Source organism: Arvicanthis niloticus, chromosome 8 (assembly GCF_011762505.2).
Source record: "Arvicanthis niloticus isolate mArvNil1 chromosome 8, mArvNil1.pat.X, whole genome shotgun sequence".
Lineage (NCBI taxonomy): Eukaryota > Metazoa > Chordata > Mammalia > Rodentia > Muridae > Arvicanthis > Arvicanthis niloticus.
This window is the reverse complement of record NC_047665.1, coordinates 76,629,993-76,655,130: the sequence shown is the minus strand read 5'-3', so window position 1 is coordinate 76,655,130 and position 25,138 is coordinate 76,629,993. Positions and strand designations below refer to the sequence as shown.

Here is a 25,138-nt window from a genome sequence, read left to right as displayed (position 1 = left end):
TAAGAAGAGTTCGGAAGCAGTACCCAGAGTCTGTAAGCACCAGAAAGCTGTAGTGTGCCTTTCAAAGGCTTGTTTGATGTACTTAGTTTAAGCATGAGTTATAGTGTTGTACAGTGTTTATTCAGTAGCTAACATTTTAAAACATGCACAGAACAGCTTTCTCTCTGTTAGTAAAATCAATTAGTAAAAATTCTCGGGCCAGAAGCTCGAAAGAAGAAGCCTATTCTCATCAGCTCAGCCATCCCTGGTAATGAGAGTTGAATGTATTTATTATTTTTGAATGCCTAGTCCTTAGTGTTTAGTAAACAGTGATGGACTTTTATGAGCAATTGTTTGGATAAGAGAATTTGAAGGAATAAATCAGTTTTTTGAAAAAAACCTTCTGAACCCAGAATAAGGGCTTTAATATTACCCAGGCAAACAGGATGCCGCTGGAGATGGTTTAGTCCCAAAAGGATCCTTTGATTGTGAATTGCTCAATAGGCTTGATGGAACCTGGAGCAAGGAGGTAGGAGGGACAGGACACACATGCCTGGGTCGCTGTTCACAGGGAGCTTGTGCAGAAGCTCTGAGCATGCCTTCCAAGGGATGTATTGTAGGAATGGGAGCAGAGAGAGACTGAACATATCAAGTCAAGGCATGTGGATTCTGCCATAAAGCTGAGGGCAGAGAGTGAAGACAAGGAGCAGGTGACAGACAAAGGGACATGGAGTCAGTGGTTGTCAGCCAAGGATGGAGCAGGAGAGGGATGGGGCTTACCTGTGGGGTTTGCTTCTCTTGACTCAGTTCCCGTGTGCACATGGTTTTGATATTTTCCTCACACCATGCTATTACTCCTGTTCTACTGAGACTTTTAAGACACCAGTAATGAATCACAACCCTTATTTGTTATAACTAAGCAGCTGAGGAGTTTCTGAGGCTATTCAGTGAAAGGCGGGTGGGGGACAATGGATCCACTTTTATAAGGAAAGACAAATTTTTGTAGCTAATTGTAAAATTTTGTCTGAGGAGGATGTCTGATTTATTTGTGTGTGCATGTGTGTGCACACATGCTTGCACAGACATGTATATGTATGTGTATGTGTGTATACATGCATGTACATGTTTCTGAGTGTGCATATATGAGTGGGCATTTGGAGGCTAGTGGTTGGCATAGGATGACTTCCTGGATTGCTTCCTTCCTTCCTTATTTTTAACTTTAGTTAGCTAATATATATATATGTATACTTATATGTTGGTGGGCGGGTATGTTCCAGAAAAGAGCAGTAGATCTCCTGGAGCTGGAGCTACAGGCAGGCAATTGTCAGCTACCCAGTTTGGATGCTAGAAACTAAACTTGTGTCCTCTGGAAAAGCAACAAGTATCCTTTAGTGCTGAGTTATCTCAGTAGAGGGAGTTATTTCTTAAGAGTTAATTTCTGGAAAAAAAAAAAAAAAGCCAGCTTCTATCTTGCTATAGGCTGTTAGCATCACCCATTGCACAAAGCTGCCCATAAGCCATTTGGAATTGTTGGATAATATTTTTTTTCCCTGGAAAACATCTCAAATAATAAAGAAACGTAGATTTCTTAAAATGTCAACTGTAAAGGGAGATTTGAATGGCATTTTAAAAGCTAGGATTTAGTCTATTTGGGGCTAAGTACTACATGTGTTCAATTGAACTGGAGATTAAATATCACAAGAATTGAGATGGTCCTTATCTTTCCTCATCTGCTTCGAGTTTAATGCATCTCCATGAACAAAGCTGTGTTTGTGAAGGATATTAAGGTTTGTTTGGCCTTGTCCTCCACCCCCAGCACTCTGTGGCCCTTCTTGCAAGGCTATGTTCCCTGGGCTGATTGACACATAAACAGAAGACAGATGGTGCAGAGATGACTCTGATGATAATTCATTCTTCAGCTAGTCATGAAGATATTCTGATTACAGTATGTTTAAGTGATTACAACACTGTCAGTTGTGCTAGGCTTTCTGGGAGGGAGCAAACGGAAAACAAGTTCTGTGTTGTTTGTGCCCAACAAAAGATGCAGTGTGGTGTGATGATTTTAAATACTAATGTCACGCTAAGGAGTTTAAAATATGCCGTACCGTAAAGGTAAGTCAATCAGACAAAGACCACATAAAATGATAACTACACAACTCTGAGACATAAATATTGTGCTTTGGAAAGTAAACTGCTATTATGTATTCTTACATGGAGGTAACAGTCTGTGTACAGCTAGTTAAGATGCTGTGTGGCTGGGTTTTTGTTTACACTAATCGAAACTATCATTCAGCAAGCTTACTGACTCATGAAGGTTGAACCTGAAATCACAGGGTTTGAGTGTTCAATAGTATAAGTCCTGTTGTTATGGGAGTATTGATCAAGAGAGATCCCAGCCGAATGTCTTATGCCCAAACTAGAATTGTGTGACTAAGGGGCTGGGTGAATGTTCCTGTTTGTTTACAGCTTACAGTTCACACCAACGTTTTTGGCTTCTCCACAGGATAATTGATCGTTTAGATGGAGTTCGCTTACTGTGGTCCCTGCTCAAAAACCCACACCCAGACGTGAAGGCCAGTGCAGCCTGGGCACTCTGTCCCTGCATTGAAAATGCAAAGGTAGATGGGATTGCAACCTGGTCTCTTCTAGAACTTCTAAACATTTGAATCATGTCAGCACATTTTATTTGGACTCACTTTTGGTCAGATCTGGTAGAAAAAGATGACTAAATATTTATAGTAAAGTGATTTTTGAGCAATGCTTTCTTCTGGTTGTTTGAAAAATATCACATGAAACTAGACAAGGGTAACAGCAAAGTAGCCTTGTTCTTCTCTTTCAGGAGATGAGAAAATGACTGCATTACATTTTCTGTTGCTTAAGGAGAGGACAAACTGGGGGACTTTGGCTGTTTTCCAAGGGTTACAGCAGTAGCAACAGCAGGGTGTCCTTGAAAAGGTCACATAACATTAAAGGCAGGATCAAAAATTTATTTGTTGAAAAATGATTAGTTACTTTGGTTTTCATTTGTAAATTTTGTTGTTTTCAAATCTCTCTTCCAGCCTGCTTTTCTTTTTGTGGCACTGGCATGGAATCTGGGTCTCATACATGCCGAGAGATCTGTTTTGGTAGAGTCCTGCTCAGTTGCTAGGCTGACCTCAGCTCACAGGCAGACTCTAATCACTCCTCAGCCCCCACGTAGCTTTGATTTTAGGTACTTGCCTCCAAACCGAGCCTGCTCCTCTTACCTTTACTTCACATTTTCCAATTTTTCTTAAAGACGGTTGAGACGGAATGTTTTCATTTATTATTAAAGAATTAATTTCTATAAAAATTTAGTGTGACCAAAATTATCATCGTAAATATGAAAAAAATGAACTGTGAGATTTGCTAGGAGTAGATTTTGATTTTGCTACTATACAATGATTACTGAAATATATTTTTACCACAGCACAAATAAATGAAAAACTGGTAAAGATCTCAAGTGTTCACCTAGAGGTAAATGGACAACAGGATAATAGTTAATTAATATTGTATTGTACAACATAGCAATACAAAATAAATTTATGTAATGTGTTTGGCAGAGTTGTCATATCTCATAAAGTGTATTAAAGCAAGAGGCAAGCTGTAGTAGATGTTTAATATGATTTCTATTAAAATGTAAACAAAAATTTAATACAAACTTTAAATTGAAAGCAAGAAAGTATCATATTGATTAATAATTAATACACTATATGCTTGTAGGATAATTCTTATCAGTTCCTTCAGCTGTCACCCCAGCCCTTCATTCATAAATATTCATAAATATTAAAACAATAACCAAATATTTAAGAAATTTTAATGGTATTAAAATACAAACCAAGATTATCAGGACAAACTTTAGAGGTCATAGAGATGATATAATGTGTAAAATATGCATTTAAAAATTTTAAAACTGAATACACTTGGAAAAATCTAATGGAGAACACTAAGTCTAAATAAATGTTACAACAAAAATTATGAATACCTATACACAAACTTAAACATTTTATCTCCAGATATTAAAGAAATGATACAAAAAAAATCACACTAACATTAGGCTTAATGAAGTGGAAAATTGAGGGTTCTTTGGAAAGTCAGTTGTGTTGGATGGTGTTTTGCTGGGGCAAACACATGAAGGAGCGTTTCCCTGAAGTGGACACCAGTGAAAGGTTAAGGCAGACTCGTGAAGAAACGGTTCCCTGAAGCAAACACAGGTGAAAGACATTCTGCTAAAACAACTACACGAAAGAACATATAGGATTCTTCGTTAATGACACACATACATTAGTCTGCCTCACCCTGTGTAGTTGAGCTCCATTTGTTGGGACTCCATAGAGAGAAAGGCACTAAAAATCTTCTGGTGGTGTGTTATGGCTTTTTTGCTGCTTCCTCGAACTGACTGGCAAAGTGATGTCAGCTGAGACAGACTTATGTGGAGATTTCTTAGGTCAGACTTGCATGCTAAGACAAGACCCTTGGTGAGACAAGACCTGTTGAGGACATGTGCTATTTGTACATGGACAGCGGAGGAGGCTGAGCTTGGCTAGCTAGCTATGAAATGCTTTGTTGGTCTCTTGTCTTTGCTGATCTTTGCTTCGACGAGAGAGGCACAATCTGGAACTTCTGGTGTCCCTCCTGGTATCTCCTACTGACTCATGTTGAGGCTGAGACCTGGCTGTCTCTGCTAGGGTGTTACTACGGTTGATTCATGTTTGCTATCCTGATTCTGCCAAACTGGACTGCTGGTATATCCATAAAGTGTTTGCAAGTTGATGGAGCTGCTGCTGCTGCCGCTGACCTGTGAACTGAACTGCCAATTTCAGCCCCCACGTAGCTTTGATTTTAGGTACTTGCCTAAAATCACAGATGGGAATTCCTTGAAAAAACCTTGCTAAACAGGTCTACTTTCCCTGTATCCTCCTTTTCCACTACCTCTGGAGAGTGGTGGGCTAAAAAGGAGGTCAAAGCTTTTAAGAACCGTCATTAAAAGTAAACATTGAAAAATTTAAAAATAATAGCTCACAACATTTTCTTTTGTAATTTTTCACTAGTCCTTTGAAACATTTTGTGTAATATGTATTTTGGCTCTATTCACCCCTCCTTCAACTTCTCCCAGACCAACCCCCTTCCACATACACCAAACTTCGTGCCTTCTTTTTAAAAAACCAATCAAGTCCAATTTGTGTTTCCCATGTTGTCCTGGATGTGTGGCCTTTCGATGGAGCAGGGTTGACCTACAAGGGCACACACCCTTGAATAAAATTTACTCTCTCTCCCCTAGCAGCTAGCAGCTGTCAACAGCTCCTCAAGTGCTTGAGTGACTTCATGCCCATCTCCTTTTCTGTGGTGGGATTTTGTGTGGCTCTCTGTCACATCTGCTGTGACTTCAAATGTGGAACTGCTCTTCTGTGTCCAGAGAACACGATTTTCTTGTACTCACCCTCTGCCTCTACTTCCCACAATCTTTCTGTCTCCTCTTCCACAATGATTTCTTATCCTTGGGAGGAGGAGGTGGGATACAGATGTTTTATTTAAGCTCACCATTCCATAAATTTGTGTTCTCTGTATCTTGAGCACCTGTGAATCTCTGTGTCCATCCCTGTCTACTGAAGAAGGAAGCTTCTTTGCTGAGAGTTGAGACATGCATTAATCTATGGATAGAATAAGTCATTAGGAGGTGGTTTACTACTGTGTACATTTAGCAGAATAATAGTTGTACATTTTCCCATAAGGTCTATGATCAGTCTAGTTACAGTTTCTTGGCCCTGATAAGGGTGACAGGCATATTTGCTTAACTTGTGGAGCAAACTTCAAATCCAGTCAGAAAGTGGCTAGTTACCCAATCCCATTTATGTCCTTATTGCATTAGTGTCTTGCCAGGCCAGTCATCATTGTAGCTCTTAAGATTTCACAGCTAGGCAAAACTGATGATTTCTTTTCTCTTTTGTTAGCATGCATAGTCAGCAGTATGTGAACTAGTTTGTAGGGATGAAGCTTCCAGGTTAGTGGCAGCTCAATTTATCCACCTTCTGATTTGAGTCTGAGGTTCACCTGTTTGTTGCATATGGTCTTACCATCATGCTCTGGAGCTTAACCACAAATGTCACCAATAGCCTGTAATGTTTGGGATGTCTGGGACCTCACTGGCCAACATTCTAAAAGAGATAACACATTCCCAGCTCTGGGCTTTTAGCCTAGGGAATTGAGTAGAAGCGTTGTCACCCTGTTACAGAGGAACTCAACTTAAACTCTTTTTATAGTGTATTTATGTATGTATTTCAGAAATGTCTACAGTAGAAGGTTTCCATATATGTGTATTTATGTATGTGTTTCGGAAACTTCTACAGTAGGTTTCTGAAGCTTTAATGTGATTATGCCTTCCATACCCACTCCAATTTAACTCGTCCTGTTTCATTATTTTCCTTTAAGTCTTATATCACTGCATTTTATTTTGCTTCCCTTGAAATGTCTTCCATGGCCCTTTACTGATTTTTATGACCTCTGTAGGCATTCCAAATGAAACACACACATATCTGAAGATTCAAACGAAACATCATAAAATGAGATGATTCATATTTTTCTTTCTGGGACTGAGTTATTTTTATTCAAAATGATAATTTTCAGTTCTACCCATTTACCTGCAAATTTTATATTTTCATTTTTATTAGCATTTGGGTAACACTCCACTGCTTAAGTGTACCTAGTTTTTCTTATGAACTCATCAGTTGATTGATACCTAGGCTGTTTCCATCTCCTGACTATTGTTAATTGAGCAAAATGACCACAGATGAGCAAGTACCTCTGTATTAGGACATAAGGGCTCTTTGGGTATACACCCAAGAGTAGTATAGCTGGATCTTGCTGTTTTTAGCTGTTGGAAGAAACTACACACTGATTTCCATAGGGGTTGTACCAGTTAGCACTTGCTACAGTAAATGAATGTTTCCTGTTTTGCCATGTCAATACCAGCATTTGTTAGGGTTATTGTTTTGATCTGAGCCATTATGACTGGGATGAGATGAAATCTCAGTGCGGTTTTAATATATATTTCTTTTATGGCCAAAGATGTTGACCACTAAAAAATGTTCCCCGGCCATTTGTATTTTATCTTTTGTAAACTATTTAGTACCATTTCTCATTTTAAAAATTGGGTATCTGGATTTTTAATGCTCATGATTTTTTGTTTTGTTTTGTTTTGAATCTCTTATATATCCTAGGTAGTAACTTGTTGATATATAGCTGATAAAGATTTTTCCAATCTTCAGCCTGCCTCTTCATTGGAATTATAGTGTCATTTGCTCTACAGAATCTTTTTAACTTAATGTCCCATTTATTAATCATTGATTTTAATACCTATGCTACCAAGGATCCTGTTCAGAAAAATCCTTTACTATGTCAACGACTTTGAATATTTCCTACTTTCTCCTCTACCAGGTTCAGGTATCAAATCTTATGCTTAGAAGCTTCCTATATCTAGAGTTGAGTTTTGTACAAGGTAATGTATAAGGATTGGGTTTAACTTTTCTATATGTAGCTGTTCAATTATCCACACCATATCTTAATATGTTGTCATTTTTGGAGAAAATTTCCTGGGCTGCTGAGAAGAATGTGTATTCTTCTCTATTTGGTTGGAATGTTCTGTTAGGCTCATTTGATAATGTTGGGGTCCACACTAGCCCCACGTTGGGGTGGCCAAAAAAACGTCGCAGCCCAGGCAAAATGTTGAGGCCCGGGCTGACCCACGTTTGGGTGGCCACTGTATCCTGGCCCAAGCTGCCGCTCCGGTCTGCGGGTCGGTGTTCAGCAAGAATGAGGGTGAGGGCAGACTCGAAGAATGGAGAGCAGACAGGGTGTGGTTCAATCCCGTTTATTCTTCAGTCTCTCTACCTCTAAGTGTCTCCTTCTCTGTCTCCTTTGTCTGCTGTGTCTGATTCTGTCTGGAGCCAAGTGTCTTCTACCTAATGTCTGATGTGTCTGTTTCTGATCTGTTCTGTCTCTGCCTTTTATATGTCTCACTTCTAAGCCACGCCTTTTGGTCACACCTTTAATCATGCCCTTAGGTCTTGTCTCTAAATCTGATCTCTACACTTCTAAGTCATACTCTTAAGTCACACACCTTTAATCTCATGCACCTTTAATCTCAAGGTATCTAAACCAAGATTATCGGAGTGTGCTCAGCTGTTGTAGGCTATTGTAATCCAAGTCACATGTCAGGGTATATGGCTCAAGATGGCTGCAAAGCTGATAGCTGCTTTCTGCTAAAAGTTGACCCCCAACAATTTGATTTATGATATCATCTAACTCTGCAGTTTTTTTCTTTAGCTTTCATCCAGATGGTCTGTCTATAGGTAAGAGTAGGCTTTCAAATCATTTACTATCACCATGTTGTGGTTACTCTGCTGTTTTATCTCTAACAGTATTTGCTTATGAAATTGGATGTCTCATTTGTGGTGTATATACATTTATGAATATAATATTCTGTTGGCAGATTTTTCCATTTAACAAGGATCAAATTGTAGTTTTGTATCTATTTTATAAGATATTAAATTATTTAGGCCTTGTTCTTAGTTACATTTACTTGAAGTAGCGGTTTCTCTCTTTTTGTCTTAGAGTGGTGCTTATCTTTGATGGTAAGATGTGTATCATGGAGGCACAATAAAGACAGATCTTGTTTCTAGTCCAATCTGACAATTTCTGTTTCAGTAATTAGGAATTTAAACTATTGATATTGAGTTATTATTGAAAGTTGTGCATTAATTTCCATCATTTTGTTGATCTTCTGGTGTTTCTCAGTTCTCAGTTCAATGACATGGTTTATTCATTCTCTTATGACCTCTGAGGTCTGATTACTCTTTTTATACTGAAATAGTTTTTCAATATCTTCTGTAGAGCTGGCCTAGTAGTTTTATTGTGGAAAGCTTTATCCTTCAATTTTAATGATATTGCTAGATATATCTGGGTTGATAGTTGCATTTTTTCAGAGTTTAGAATATATCTTTCCTGGCCCTTATATCTTAAATGTCTCTGTTGAATAATGAAGTGTTATTGTGGTGAGCCTGCCTTTACAAAATGACTTGACTTTTCTTGCAATGTTTATATATTTTCTTCATTCTTTGTTTTAAATATTTTAACTATAATGTGTCATGGAGAATTTATTTCTGGTTTTGTCTAGTTGGTATTCTGTAGGCATCTTGTATGTGGGTGGAGTTCTCTTTCTCTATGCATGGGGAATTTTCTTCTATGATTTTACATATTCACATATTCTCATTTCTTCTTCCTCCTCCTCCTCTTCCTCCTCTTCCTTCTTTTCCTCCTTCTCCTCCTCTTCTTCTTTTCTTCTTCCTCTTCTTCTCCCTCCTCTTCCCCTCCAATAATTTAGAGATTAGATATTTTCCTATGTTATTGCCAGACTCTCCCATATTCAATTCATACTTTTTAAATTTTTCCATTGACTTTTACTGAGGGATCCAATTCCTCTCTTTTGTCTTCCATTCCTACTTCTCTGTTTTCATTCTGTTGGTGAGGTTTTCTATTGAGGTTCTTCAGTTATTTTCTAAAATTTATTGACAGTAACTTTTCAGTTCAGACTTTCTTCAATAATTTGAATTATCTTAGATTGACTTCCTTATTTTATTCTTTGTCTTGTTTATTTGTTTGACTATAGTTATAAACATTTCTTTTTTTTCATCTGAATTTCTTTATTTGGGTCATTGCTATGGTATTTGTAGTTTTGGAGAAAATATATTATTTTTAGACGGTTATATGCACATTTGTGTGTATTTGTGGTGTGTTTGTGTGTAGTGAGTATATTTGTATGTGTGTGTTTGTGTATGTGTGATGTGTGTGTGCACGTGTCATATGTGCGTGTGTGTGTCTGTGTTTTTGGACCTTGGAGCTTAGAACAAGTTTCCCTTGGATTATGTTTCGTGGCTTGAGCATGTCAGATGAAAAGCAGACTGGCATCTTGAATGTTCCCCAAGGGTTTGGGAAGCAGTGGTGGTCCCTGTAAAGCAGTCACAGAGCTTAAGTGACCCAAATGGAGTGTGGCTGGAAGGAAAAAAAGCAGATAGCCTACCATGGTCAGACTAGAGAATTTCCTTTTTGTTTTATTTTTGAAGACAGAATTCTGTGTATCCTATGCTGACTAGAACTCACTGTGTAGCAAAGAGTGATTTTATTGACTTTATTTTATTGACTTTATTTTGTTTTTACTTTAAAAAAATTTTTTAAATTTTTTATATTGGATATTTTATTTACATTTCAGATGACATCCCATTTCCCCTCCCTAGAAAACTCTTATCCCATGCCCCCTTTCCCTTTTTGCTTTTATATATTTTTTAAAATGTTAATCAAAGGCTTTATAAGTTTGGTATTGCTCAATCAGAGGTGTAACCCACTACCCAACCTAGATATATCAACTATCTTTGGCTGGTGGAGACACGTGAACATTTGCCTCTATGCCCCCTCCTCTTTCTCTCTCTCATCACCTAGCTACTCCTCTCCTTCTTCTTCTCCTCTCCTTACTCCTCTTCCTCTCAGTACTCCTTCCCCCTTAGCTCTTCCTACATATAACTCTTCCTGTTAAAATAAAAATTTTCTCTCTAAATACAATTAGAGCATAATTATGCCTATTTGTATCAGTGAGGTACAAGATAGTCCTAATACCCAGTCCGTCATTTTGTTGAGTAACCAGAACCTCTGTCATCTCTCCTAACTAACACACTTAGTTCTGAACCTGGCTTTTTTCTTGTCTTTAGAATGAATGTTAGCTGAAGACCATCCACTCAGATCTTTTCTCTCAAAGTGAATAGCCAGGATTGGCTATGAGACTATAAGTTTTCAACCCCGTCAGAAATCCAGAATGACTGAGTTAACTGAAACTCTGGGAAGCACAAAGCATAGCTTCTAATGTATAGCCAATTTATAGAGACTGCTGAACACCTGGACAGTCCCTATACCACAGAATGTTGGAGCATCAAATCTTCAGCCTTCTGGCCCAGAATAATCTGACAGACCTTAGTGATGCAGAATTATTAAGGGCCGATTACTCTGTCTAGGCAGATATAATCAGTCGACTATTCTGCAAGTGTGTCCTTTTCTGGACAGTAATTTGTCTGTAGATGGAAAGAGGCAATTCTTGCCTAGTGGCTGTCACCCCACAGCTGGAGTAACTCCAAAGATGCTCAATTTCTTCTTAAAATCCAAGACAGGAAGCTGTCAGGAGCAGATAGGTCTCTAATCAAAATGAACATTAATATAGAAATGTTTGTAACATCAATTATGTGGACTTCTGATGTTTTGAAAACCAACTATCCATGTAAGGTAATCTGGACTGTTGTCTGTTAACTCCTCTCAGCTATTTCTAAATAAAATATAGAAAACACCCTAACAATAAACTCAAAGCCATGAATTTGCTATAGTCCCTTAACTCACAGGCTAACCATCTCAATTCAGTTAAAAAAGTTAAAGAAGGACTGGGTCTAAGCCTTGTATTCCTAAATGTGTTATACAGACACAATGCCCATGAGAGTATCAATATTCATCTCCCTTTTATATCAATAAGAAGCTCATACCAATGAAAACCTTAAATTTGAAGTCAAAGTAAATTTTGTACTATTTAAAAATTATAACTTCATCTTGATAATAATTATACAGATTTCTACCAATAGGTTGTGGCTATGTAATAAATCTTAGCTAATCTTCCCTGTTCCAACAAAATCACTACTTTTCCCTAGAAAGTCCAATATTAACCACCTTAGTCCCCAAGCCCAGGGAATAGTGGCGCTGGCTCTTCATTAACTTCTTCAAGCTGATTATGTGCATTGAGATATTAGAAGAGGGGTAGGGGGAAGAGTAAGTTGATAAGCCTCTAATGCTGTGTCTTCACTGCATCCAGATGGAATTCCAGGACATCAGAGGTCTGAGCAGGTCCGTTCAGTTTGCTTGATGAGTAGATACACCAAGGCTGTGTATTCTGCAATATACAATTCTCAAAACAAGTTTTAGTATCAAGATAATTTTTTTAGAGGGCTGACATTTTATTAAAGATGTTGGTTCTAACAACTTTTCTCTTTTAAAAAATTGGTTATAATATTTACATTTCAAATTTTATCCCCTTACCCCATTCCCCCCACCACCCAGGAACCCCTTATCCCTTCCCCCCTCCTTTTGCTTCTATGAGGGTGTAATTTTCCTGTTCCTATGATGCTGTTTCTGTTAACATAAACTGTCTCCTAAATTTCTAAATTCTTCCCTTTGTGTCATTAAATCACCTTTTTTCTTTCTTTTTTTCCCTTTTTTTTCTTTTTTTTCATCTTTTTAAATTGGGTATTATATTTACATTTCAGATTTTATCCCCTTACCCTACTTCCTCCCACCACCCAGAAACCTCCTATTCCATCTCCCCTCATGTTTCTATGAGGCTGTGCCCCACCTACCCCCCGCCCCCACTACCCCCTCCCATCCTCACATCCCCCCAATTCTCTGTTCGTTTTTCATGGGACCAAGAATCTTCTCTCCCACCTATGCCTGACAAGGCCATCCTCCCCTACATATACTGCTGGAGTCATGGGTCCCTCCCTATGTGCTCCCAGGCTGGTGGTTTAGACCCTGGAGGGCTCTAGTTGGTTGGTATTGTTGCTTTCCTCCTGGGGTCACAAACCCTTTCTGCTCCTTCAGTCTTCTCTCTAACTTCTCCATTGGGAAACCATTTGATCATATTAGTGATTAGCTGTGAGCATCCTCTTCTGAATGTGTTAGTCTCTAGCAGACCTCTAAGGAGACAGCTATAACATGTTCTTGACAGCATGCACTTCCAGCCAACCATATCAGTGTCTAGCTTAGGTGACTGTACATGGGATGGATACCCAGGTGGAATGGTCTCCAGATGGTCCCTCCTTCAGTTTCTGTCCCATGTTTTGTTTTCATATTTGCTCCCTTGAGTATTTTTGTTTCTCGTTATAAGTAGAACTGAGGCATCCCCTCTTGGTCTTCCTTCTTCATGAGCTTCATGTGGTCTGTGGGTTGAGTTTTTGCTATTCCAAGCTTTTGGGCTAACATCCGATTATCAGTGAGTAAATACCATGTGTGTTCTTTTGTGATTGGGTTAACTCACTCAGGATGACATTTTCTAGTTCCATCCATTTACCTAAGAATTTCTTGAATTCATTATTTTTAATAGCTGAATAGTACTCCATTGTAAATGTACCCCATTTTTTGTATCCATTCCTCTGTTGAAGGACATCTGGGTTCTTTCCAGCTTCTGGCTATTATAAATAAGGCTGCTATGAACATAGTGGAGCATATGTCCTTATTATATATTGGAGCATCTTCTGGGTATATGCCCAGGAGTGATATAGCTGGATCCTCAGGTAGTGCTATGTCCAATTGTCTGAGGAACCGCCAGACTGATTTTCAGAGTGGTTGTATCAGCTTGCATTTCCACCAACAATGGAGGACTGTTCCTCTTTCTCCACATCCTCGCCAGCATCTACCATCACTTGAATTTTTTATCTTAGCTATTCTGACTGGTGTGAGGTGGTATCTCAGGATTGTTTTGATTTGCATTTCCCTGATGACTAAGGAAGTTGAGCATTTCTTAAGGTGCTTCTAGGCCATTCGAATTTCCTCAGTTGAGAATTCTTTGTTTAGCTCTGTACCCCATTTTTAAATAGGGTTATTTGGTTGTCTGGAGTCTAATTTCTTGAGTTCTTTGTATATGTTGGATATTAGCCCTCTATTGGATCTAGGATTGGTAATCACCTTTTCCCAATCTGTCAGTTGCTGTTTTGTCTTATTGACAGTATCTTTTGCCTTACAGAAGCTTTGCAATTTTATGAGGTCCCATTTGTCAATTCTTGATCTTAGAGCATAAGCCATTGGTGTTTTGTTCAGGAACTTTTCCCCTGTGCCTAAGCATTCGAGGGTCTTCCCCACATACTCTTCTATTAGTTTCAGTGTATCTGGTTTTATGTGAAGGTCCTTTATCCACTTGGACTTGAGCTTTGTACAAGGGAATAGGAATGGATTGATTTGCATTCTTCTACATGCTGACCTCCAGTTGATCCAGCACCATTTGTTGAAAATACTGTCCTTTTTCCACTGGATGTATAGTTCTTTCTGTTTCAACTTGGTTGATTTCAGCCCTGAGTTTGATTATTTCCTGCAGTCTACTCCTCTTGGGTATATTAGCTTCTTTTTGTTCTAACACTTTCAGGTGTGCTGTCAATTTGTTAATGTATGCTCTTTCCATTTTCTTTTTGTGGGCACTTAGAGCTATGAGTTTTCCTCTTAGCACTGCTTTCATAGAGTCCCACAAGTTTTGATATGATGTGTCCTCATTTTCATTAAATTCTAAAAAGTCTTTAATTTCTTTCTTTATTTCTTCCTTGACCAGGTTATCATTGAGTAGAGCATTGTTCAGTTTTCAGTTGTATGTGGGCTTTCCGTTGTTTTTGTCCATATCAAAGATGAGTCTTAGTCCATGGTGGTCTGATAGGGTACAAGGGATTATTTCAATCTTTTTGTATCTGTTGAGGCCTGTTTTGTGACCAATTATATGGTCTATTTTGGAGAAGGTACCATGAGGAGCTGAGAAAAAGGTATATTCTTTTGTTTTAGGATGGAATGTTCTATAGATGTCAGTTAAGTCCAAATGGTTCATAACTTCTGTTAGTTTCATTGTGTCTCGGTTTAGTTTCTGTTTCCACAATCTGTCCATAGCTGAGAGTGGGGTGTTGAAATCTCCCACTATTATTGTGTTAGGTGCAATGTATTCTTTAAGCTTTAGTGAAGTTTCTTTTATGTATGTGAGTTCCCTTGCATTTGGGGCATAGATGTTCAGAATTACGAGTTCCTCTTGGTACATTTTTCCTTTGATGAATATGAAGAGTCCTTTTTTATCTTTTTTGATTATGTTTGGTTGAAAAATGATTTTATTTGATATTAGAATCGCTACTCCAGCTTGTTTCTTGGGACCATTTGCTTGGAAGATTGTATTCCAACCTTTTACTCTGAGGTAGTGTCTGTCTTTTTCACAAAGGTGCGTTTCCTGTATGCAGCAGAATGTTGGATCCTGTATGTGTATCCAGTCTGATAGTCTATGTCTTTTTATTGGAGAATTGAGTCCATTGATATTAAGAGATATTAAGGAAAAATGAATGTTATTTCCTGTTATTTTTGTTATTGGCAGTGGAGTTATGTTTGTATAGCTACCTTCTTTTAGGGTTGTTGGAAGATTACTTTCTTGCTTTTTCTAGGTTGTAGTTTCCCTCCTTGTGTTGGAGTTTTCCACCAATTATCCTCTGAAGTGCTGGATTTGTGGTAAGATATTATGTAAATTTGGATTTGTCATGGAGTATTTTGGTTTCTCCATCAATATTGATTGAGAATTTTGCTGGGTATAGTAGTCTGGGCTAGCATTTGTGTTCTCTTAGGGTCTGTATGATATCAGTCCAGGATCTTCTGGGTTTTATAGTCTCAGGTGAGAAATCTGATGTAATTCTTATAGGTCTGCCTTTATATGTTACTTTGCCTTTTTCCCTTACTGCTTTTAATATCTAACTCTTTGTTTGGTATATTGGATGTTTTGACTATTATGTGACAGGAGGTATTTCTTTTTTGGTCTAGTCTATTTGGAGTTCTGTAAGCTTCTTTTATCTTTAAGGACATCTCTTTCTTTAGGTTAGGGAAGTTTTCCTCTATAATTTTGTTGAAGATATTTATTGGCCCTTTAAGTTGGGACTCTTCACCCTCATCTGTACCTATTATCCTTAGGTTTGGTTTTCTCATGTGTCCTGGATTTTCTGGATGTTTTGTGTTAGGAGCTTTTTGCATTTCACATTTTCTTTGACTGTTGTGTCTATGTTTTCCATGGTATCTTCTGAGCATGAAATTCTCTCTTCTATCTCTTGTATTCTGTTGGTGATGCTTGCGTCTATGACTCCTGATCTTTTTCCTAGGTTTTCTATCTCCAGGGTAGTCTCCCTTTGAGATTTCTTTATTGTTTCTACTTCAATTTTTAGATCCTGGACGGTTTTGTGTAATTCCTTCACCTGTTTGGTTGTGTTTTCTTACATTTCTTTAAGGGCTTCTACCTGTTTACCTGCGTTCTCCTCAAATTCTTTGAGAGTGTTGTTTATGTCCTTTTAAAAGTCCTCTATCATCATCATGAGAAGTGATTTTAATTCTGAGTTCTGCTTTTCTGGTGTGATGTGGTGTTCAGGACTTGCTATGGTGGGGGAACTGGGTTCTGGTGATGCCAAGTAACTTTGGTTTCTGTTGTTTACATTCTTACTCTTGCCTTTCCCCATTTGGTTAGCTGTAGTGCTACCTGCACTCACTGGTTCTGATTGGAGTCTGCCTTTCCAGTTATCTTGGTTGTGTCAGAACTCCTTGGGGTCCGGATGTCTCTATGATCCTGAGCTCCAGCTGTTCTGGGTACAGTGGCTCCTCTAGGATATCTTAGGATATGGTGTATTGACTTTATTTTTTACTGATTTTATTGACTCTTGACTTTATTTCTCAAGTGCTGGGGCTAGGGGTTATCACACCATACTTCACAAATTAAAAAAAAATTTAAAAAGTCTTTTTGTATCTGTGGGAAAATTATTATGCAGTTCTATATATTGTAAAAACTACCATTCAAATGTGAGTATAAAATCAAGAGAAATGGCTTAATGATTAGGAGCGCTTACTGCTCTTTCAGAGGACTAAAGTTTGGTCCCTAGCACCCATGTTGGGCAGCTCACAAAGGCTTGTAATTACATCTCCATCGTATCCAATCCCACTGCTTGTCTATTAAGCAATTACATATACATGACATGGACACACAGAGATACATACATATATACATAACAAATAATTATGTTTTAAAAATGAAAGTATAATGAGCACATACATAATTAGGACTTTAGGGGTTAGTAATTTCTGTTGATAATACGGTTTCCTAATTTGAGTAAATTAAGAACCCTCCAAAACCAGTAGCTCACTGTTGAACAAATATCCTTGTAGTGAGGCATCTTTTGGGTTTATGCTCAGGAGTGGTATAGCTGGTTCTTGGGATAGAACTATTCCCAATTTTCTGAAAAACAACAAGACTGATTTCCAAAGTGGTTATGTTAGATTGCACTCCCACCAGCAATGGAAGAGTGTTCCCCCCTGCTCCACATCCTCAACAGCTGTCACCTGAACTTTTGATATATGCCATTCTGATGGTTGTATGATAGAATCTCAAGTGTCTTTTTAATTAGCATTTCCCTAATGACTAAGGACATTGAACATTTCTTTAAGTGCCTGTTGACCCTTAAAGAATCCTGTTAGGAATTCTCTGTTTAGTTTTGTACCCCATTTTTAAACTAGGTTATTTGTTTTGCTGATGTCTAATTTCTTGAGTTTGTTATATATCTTGGATATTAGTCCTTTGTTAGATGTAGGGTTGTTGAAGATTTTTGCTTATTCTCCAGGCTGCCATTTTGTCTGACTGATGGCGTCCTTAGCCCTGCAGAAGCTTTTCAGTTTCATGAAGTCTTATTTCTTAATTGTTGATCTTAGTGCCTGAGCTATTGGTATCCTGTTCAGGAAGTTGTCCCCTGTACTAATGAATTCAAGGCAGTTTCCTACTTTCTCTTCTATCTGAATAAGTGTGTCCAGTTTTATGTTGAGGTCTTTGAACTACTTGGATTTCAGTTTTGTGGAGGATGATAAATATGGGTCTATTTGCATTCTTCTACATGCAGACATCCAGTTAGACCAGCGCCGTTTGTTAAAGATGCTTTTTTTCTATTCTATAGGTTTGGGTTCTTTGTCAAAAATTAAGTGTCTGTAGATGTGTGGCTTTATTTCTTGGTCTTCAATTATATTCCATTGATCAACTTGTCTGTTTTTATGCCAATACCATGCAGTTTTTATTACTGCTGCTATGTAATACAGTTGAAATCAGGAATTTTGATACCTCTGGAAGTTTTCTTATTGTACAAGATTGTTTTAGCTATCCTGAGTTTTTTGCTTTTTCATATGAAGTTGGGAATTTTTCTTTCAAGGTCTGTAAAGAATTATGTTGGAATTTTTAAGAGAAGTACATTGAATCTATAGATTTCTTTTGGTAAAATGGCCATTTTTTAACTATGTTAATTCTATTGATCTATGAGCATGGGAAAGTTTTCTACCTTCTGATATCTTCCTCAATTTCTTTCTTCAGAGACTTGAAGTTGTTGTCATATAGGTCTTTCATTTGCTTGGTTAGAATTACACCAAGATATTTTATATTATTTATGGCTATTGTAAAGTGTGTTGTTTATCTGATTTCTTTCTCATTCTGTTTATCATTTGCATAAAGAAGAGCTACTGATTTTTTAAAGTTAATTTTGTGTCCAGCCACTTTTCTGAAGGTGTTTATCAGCCGTACAAGTTTTTTGGTAAAATTTATTGGGTCATTCATGTATAATATCATATCATCTGTGAATAGTAATACTTTGACTTGTTTCTTTCCAATTTGTATTCCCTTGACATCTCCTTTAGTTGTCTTATTGCTCTAGTTAGAACTTCAAGTACTATATTGAAGATAGATAGATAGATAGATAGATAGATAGATAGATAGATAGATAGCCATGTCTTGTCCCTGATTTTAGTGGAACAACTTTAAGTTTCTCTCCGTTTAATTTTTAATTTGATGTTGGCTATTAGCTTGCTATATATTGCCTTTATTATGCTTAGGTATGTAACTTGAACCCCTGACCTAAGACTTTAATAAGAATGAGTGTTAGATTTTGTCAAAGGCTTTTCAGTGTCTAACAAGATGATCATGTATTTTGTATTCCTTTCAGTTTATTTATATAGTGGATGGTGTTGACGAATTTTTGAAAATCAAACCATCCCTGCATCCCTGGGATGAAGCCTACTTGATTATGGTAGATGACATTTTTTGATGTGTTCTTGGATTTGGTTTCCAAGTATTTTATTGAGCATTTTTATATCAAAGTTTGTAAGAAAAATTGGTCTGAAATTCTTTTTCTTTCTCTAGTCTTTGTATGGTTTAGGTATCAGGGTGACTAACCTCATAGAATGAGTTTAGCAATGTTCCTTCTGTTTCTATTTTGTGGAATAATTTGGGAAGTATTGGTATTAGCTCTTCTTTGAAAGTCTGGTAGAATTTTGTGCTAAAACCATCTGGCCCTGGGCTTCCATTTTCTTTCTTTCTTTCTTTCTTTCTTTCTTTCTTTCTTTCTTTCTTTCTTTCTTTCTTTCTTTTTTGCTTGGGAGACTTTTAATGACTGCTTCTGTTATTTCTTTAGGGCTTATAGAACTATTTAAATTGTTTACTTGATCTTGATTTAACTTTGGTAAGTGGTATCTATCAAGAAAATCATCCACTTTGTTTACATTATCCAATTGTGTGGAGTCACAGGCTCTTTCCCCCACCCCACCCCCACCCCCACCCCCTGAGACAGGGTTTTGCTGTATAGCCCTGCTGTCCTGGAACTCACTCTGTAGACCAGGCTGGCCTGGAACTCAGAAGTCTGCCTGCCTCTGCCTCCCAAGTGCTCCCACTGCCTGGCAAGAGTACAGGCTCTTAAATTGAGCCTAATAATTTTTTTTTTGTATTTCCTCAGTGTCTGTTGTTATGTCCCCCTATTCACTTCTGATTTTGTTCATTTGAATTCTGTCTCTGTGCCCTCTAGTTAGTTTGGCTAAGGGTTTATCTATTTTCTTGATTTTCTCAGAAAACCAGCTCCTATTTCTGTTGATTCTTTCGATAGTTCTCTTTGTTTCTACTTGGTTGATTTCAGCCCTGAGTTTATTTCCTTCCATCTACTCCTCTTGGGTGTATTTGCCTCTTTTTGTTTTAGAGCTTTCAGATGTGCTGTTAAGCTGCTGGTGTATGGTCTCTCCACTTCTTTATGGAGGCACTTAGGGCTATGCGGTTTCCTCTTAGCACTGCTTTAATTCTGTCCCATAAGCTTGGGTATGTTGTGCCTTCATTTTCATTGAATTATAAAAAGTCTTTCATTTATTTCTTTGTTAATTCCCTGATCAAGCTATCATTGAATAAAGAGTTGTTCAACTTCCATGTGTATGTGACCTTTCTGTTGTTTTTGTTGTTATTGAAGACAAGCCTTAGTCCATTTTGGTCTGATAGAAATACATGGGATTACTTCAATGTTCTTGTATCTGTTGAGACTTGTTTTGTGTCTGAGTATATGGCCAGTTTTAGAGAAGGTACCATGAAGTGATGAGGAGAATATATATATATATATATATATATATATTGTTTTAACGTGAAATGTTCCATAGATTCTGTTAAATTCATTTGGTTCATAACTTCTGTTAGTTTCACTGTGTCTTTGTTTCTGTTTCCATGATCTGTCCATTGGTGAGAGTCGGGTGTTGAAGTCTCCTACTATTATTGTGTGAGGTTCTATGTATGCTCTGATGTTTAGTAATGTTTCTTTTACACAAGTAGTTGCCTTGCATTTGGGGCACAGATGTTCAGAAGTGAGAATTCATCTTGATGGATTTTTCCTTTGATGAGTATGTAGTGTCCTTCACATCTTTTTGGATACATTGTGGTTGAAAGTCTATTTTATTGGATACTAGAATGGCTACTCCAGCTTGCTTCTTGGGACCATGTGCTTGGAAAAAAATTTCAAGCCTTTTACTTTGAGGTAGTATCTGTGTTTGTCATTGAGGTGTATTTCCTATATGCAGCAAAATTCTGTGTCCTGTCTATGTATCCAATCTGTTAGCCTATGTCTTTTTATTGGAGGAATTGAGCCCATTGATTTTGAGAGATATTAAAGACCAATAATGGTTACTTCCTGTTATCTTTGTTGTAAGAGATGCAATTATGTTTGTGTCGTTTTCTTCTGGGTTTGTTGTGAGAAGATTAATTTTTTTCTTTTCTTTTTTTTTTGGGGGGGGGTGGTATAGTTTCCCCTCAATGTGTTGGAGTTTGCCTTCTATTATCCTCTGTAGGATATCCTTTGCTGGATTATTGAGAAGATAGTGTTTAAATTTGGTTGTTTCATGGAATATCTTGGTTTCTCCATCTATGGTAATTGATAGTTTTGTTGGATATAGTAGCATGTGCTGATATTTGTGTTCTTTTAGGGTCTGTATGACATTTACCCAAGATCTTCTGGCCTTTAGAGTCTCTGTTGAGAAGTCTGATGTAATGCTGGTAGGATTGCCTTTTTATGCTACTTGGCCTTTTCCCCTTATAACTTTTAATAATTTTCTTTGTTTGTGCATTTGGTGTTTTGATTATTATATGATGGAAGGATTTTTTTCTTTTGGCCAAACCTTTTAGTGTTTAGTAGTCTTTTTGTACATTTATGGGCATGTCTTTCTTCGAGTTAGGTAAGTTTTATTTTGTAATTTTGTTGAAGATGTTTACTAGGCTTTCAGTTGGGAATCTTGGCTCTTTTCTCTACCAAGTTATTCTTAGGTTTGGTCCTGTCATTGTGTCCTGGATTTCTTGGATATTTTGAGTTAGGAGCTTTTTGCTTCTTGTATTTTCTTTGACTGTTTGGTCAATGTCTTCTATGGTATCTTCTATTCCTGAGATTCTCTCTTCTATCTCTTGTATTCTGTAATTGATGCTTGTATCTGTGACTCCTGCTCTATTTCTTAGGTTTTCCATCTCCAGGGTTGTATCTCTTTGTGACTTCTTTAACAATTCTATTTCTGTTTTTAGATCCTGGATGGTTTTGTTCAATTCCTTCACCTGTTTGATTCTGTTTTTCTGTGTTTCTTAAAGAGATATATGTGTTTTCCTCTTTAAGGTCTTCTGCCTGTTTAACTGTGTTCTCCTGTATTTCTTAAAGGGAGTTATTTAGGTCCTTCTTAAAGTCCTCTATTATCTTCATGAGATGGTATTTTATATCTGAATCTTGCTTTTCAGGTGTTTTGGGGGTATCCAGGGCTTGCTGTGGTGGGAGAAATGGGTTCTGATGTTACCAAGTATCTTTTGTTTCTGTTGCTTATGGTCTTGTGCTTTCCTCTCCATGTGGTTATCTCCCATGTTAACTAGGCTTGTTGTCTCTGACGGGAGCCTGTCCCTCCTGTGAGGCTGGTTATGTTGGGCTTTTGGGGGTCAGACTGTCTCTGGGTGTGGGAGAGTGTCTGAAGAGCCTGTTCTGTGATCCTGGCTGTGACAGAGTTTTTTAGGGGTCAAGCTGTCCTTGTGGGTTGAGAGGGGTCTGGAACACAAGATCCACTTCTTACCCAGGAGGAATTGTGTCTCCAGCTGGGTGGGAGTTCCTGCATGCCCTGGGCCCCTTTGTTCCCAGTTAGACCTGCTATTGAGGCAAGGGTTGGGATATCACCTGTGATCCTGGATGTGTCAGAACTCCTGGGAAGGCATTGAAAGCTATGGGTCAGAGGACAAAGGTCAGGAGATAGCATACAGCTCACCTTTGCTGGCCTTGCCCCAGATGGACCCAACTGTCTGGGGATTGTGGCTAGAGAGTTCTAAGCTGGATGTTCCTGGAGTTCCTTGCAGGCCTCCTTCTGAAAGCAGGGAGAGCTATGGGCCATACTATTGAGGTCTTGATAGTTACTTCTTGCTCATTGAAATTATCCAGTGTTATATAGATTTTTATGGTACCAATAGTATGACATTATTTTGCATAGATAGCATTTTTACATCATGATGTTATTATATGTTCATTGTGTCCTAGTTCTCTTGGGCTTCATTCCCGAATCTTGCTAGTTATCTTCTCCTGGGGTTAAGAGAAACATTCATTTTCATAGTCGTGATTTTTGTGAAATTCTTCTGACCTGAATCTTCTGGCTGGTCTTCTTTGCTATCAACCTAAAGTGAACTCCGGTCAAACTGTAAACATTACCCAGACCCACTTCCCTTTACTCCAAACGTCATTTAGACCAATTCTCCTTATCAATCAATTCCCCTCAGCTCATTTCTCTTGAATGTCACCTGCTCTCTGCTCGTTCCATATCACCACCAACTTCGTATGTGAATTTGCAACTCCACATTCTTCTTACTTGTTTGGAGGAAAGAGAGCTATAAAGGGAGATCTCTTTCTGGCACCTTCTCTCACTGACACCTGTACCTCTCCTCCCGTGTCACTTGTTGCTTAGGCAGCATGAACATTTGAAGAGTCTTATGTGAGTCTTTGTGAGTCTTACTGAAAATTCACAAGTGGGTGACTAATGAAGCTGTTATAGCGACCTAGATGAACATAATTAGAATTTAAGCTAATACAGCAGCAGTGTGCCTTGGAAGAAGGAATACCTGAGAGATAAGTCAGACCTGGAACCTGAAGAGGGAGTTCTGAGGAGGCAGTCAGCAAAGATATAAAATGTATTTTTGTTTGCTCATCTTTGACAACTGGCCCATATTGTAAGCTTCATCAAACACAACAGGAATGTGATTTTGGGGGGAAGAAAATGGTGAGCTTGCTTTCATTCAGGTAGAAATGACCAGCAGTTAATATATAAATCTGGATATTTGTGGAAGGGTGTGTGTGTGTGTGACAGAGACAAAGAGACAGAGACAGATAGATAGACACACAGAAAGAAAGAATTGGGGGAGACAAAAAGAGAGGGAGAGAGGGAGAGAGGGAAGCATATCAACATATGAAAAGGAGGCGAGTATCAATGTTGGTACCAGTGAGAGGGAGTAGACTCGAGGAGATCACCAGCAACAGGGCCAAGGAGAAAGGAGGTCTGGGGACTGATGGCCTGCCTAGGAAAGAAGACTGCAAGAAAGCCCAGGAAAGACCAAATTAAGGAGAGGGATTATTCAACAGTGTCATTGCCTCAAAGAGAGCAATTATTCAATGCTTTGAAGACTGAAAAGAGGATATTAAATGTGAGGTATTTATGGTCACTTGTCATAACCAGTTCCATTGGGACTTTAACCCAGGTTAAAGGTGAACAATTAATCGAGAGAAGGAACTAGAGAGTAAATCAATAGCTTTTTCTAGAAACTTTGTGATATGAGACTACATAGGATACAGAAGATAATTCAGATTTATGTCACAGTTTATTATGGCAGAGGTATATGTGTGTATCTGTTTATCAAGATATCTATCATTTATCTGCCTTTGTTACCTATTTGACTATTATCTATCTATTCAGCTATCTGTCTATTAAATTACCCATCCACCTATCATTTATCTTCTGTAATATAGATAGAAATAAAGTGACCTTCAAGACTCAGAGAGGTGGACATTGCTATGACTTAGTCTTATAAACACATTGATTAAGCAGTATAAAAATTGGGAGGGAGGTTCCACTCAAAAGAGCAGTTCTAGTATGTGAAAATCTCAAGGGGGAGTCCAGTGGACTCAAAGGCAAGAATTTTCTGTGATAATTACCAAAAAATTTACATTCCTTACTCATCCAAGAAAACACATGGCCTTTCTATGTATGTTTCTCTACCAATCATACATCTGGTTTTGATTCCTAATCAGAAGTTAGAGAGTTATAGAAAAGATATAGACTAAAGCCCTTATGTGAATTTAAAATCTTGCAGCCAGACTTTCCTAGTAGATTATTAATTTAGCTTACAAGGACTTGGGCTTTTTGATTGGGTCATATAAAGGACATTTGTATAATTTGAATGAACTAAACTGATAGAGCAAAATGTTGGTGCTATATATCATACATATTTGATGAAATTCATGGTAAAACATTTTAGGTGCAAAATTAGGATGCAGAAAATAAACATTTTAAAAATGTATCAAGAGATATCTGAGGGAAAGTTTTTAAACCATTGGTCCCTTTTCCAAGGTCAGCAGGTGAATATTGTATTGGTCTTCCTCTTCACATCTTTTGACCACTCAACTTATTCTCCCAAGGCCAAGGAATATTCAGGAGTAGGCCACAAAAGATGCCATGAAGGCAAACAAAAAGAACTCACATTCATATTTTAAAAATACAACACATTACTATGACTACAGATCTCAGTCCAGACATAATCTGAGAAAGCTCTAGCTAGAGAACCTGCCTAAAAAAATGGAGAATGGCTGCTCAGATATGATGGAGGCCCTATGGAGCACTTGGGGTGTGACTAATACAATTTTTCAAAGTCAAGAACTATCATTCTTGTCCAGATTGACCTCTGACCCCTGATACTCCTCTTGTCTTAACCTCTTGAGTACTGGGATTACAGGTGTGA

General features: G+C 37.9%; 1 protein-coding gene across 8 annotated transcripts in view; it reads left to right on the top strand.

Moving 5' to 3' along the window:
- The window catches only part of Odad2 (outer dynein arm docking complex subunit 2), a 170,733-nt gene that overhangs the window by 78,708 nt on the left and 66,887 nt on the right, over positions 1–25,138 (top strand). For all 8 annotated transcript variants that reach the window (XM_076939670.1, XM_076939666.1, XM_076939668.1 and 5 more), the window contains one exon: positions 2,483–2,597. In XM_076939670.1, coding sequence (XP_076795785.1) covers positions 2,483–2,597 — 115 coding nt within the window. The remainder of the gene's footprint in view (positions 1–2,482; positions 2,598–25,138) is intronic.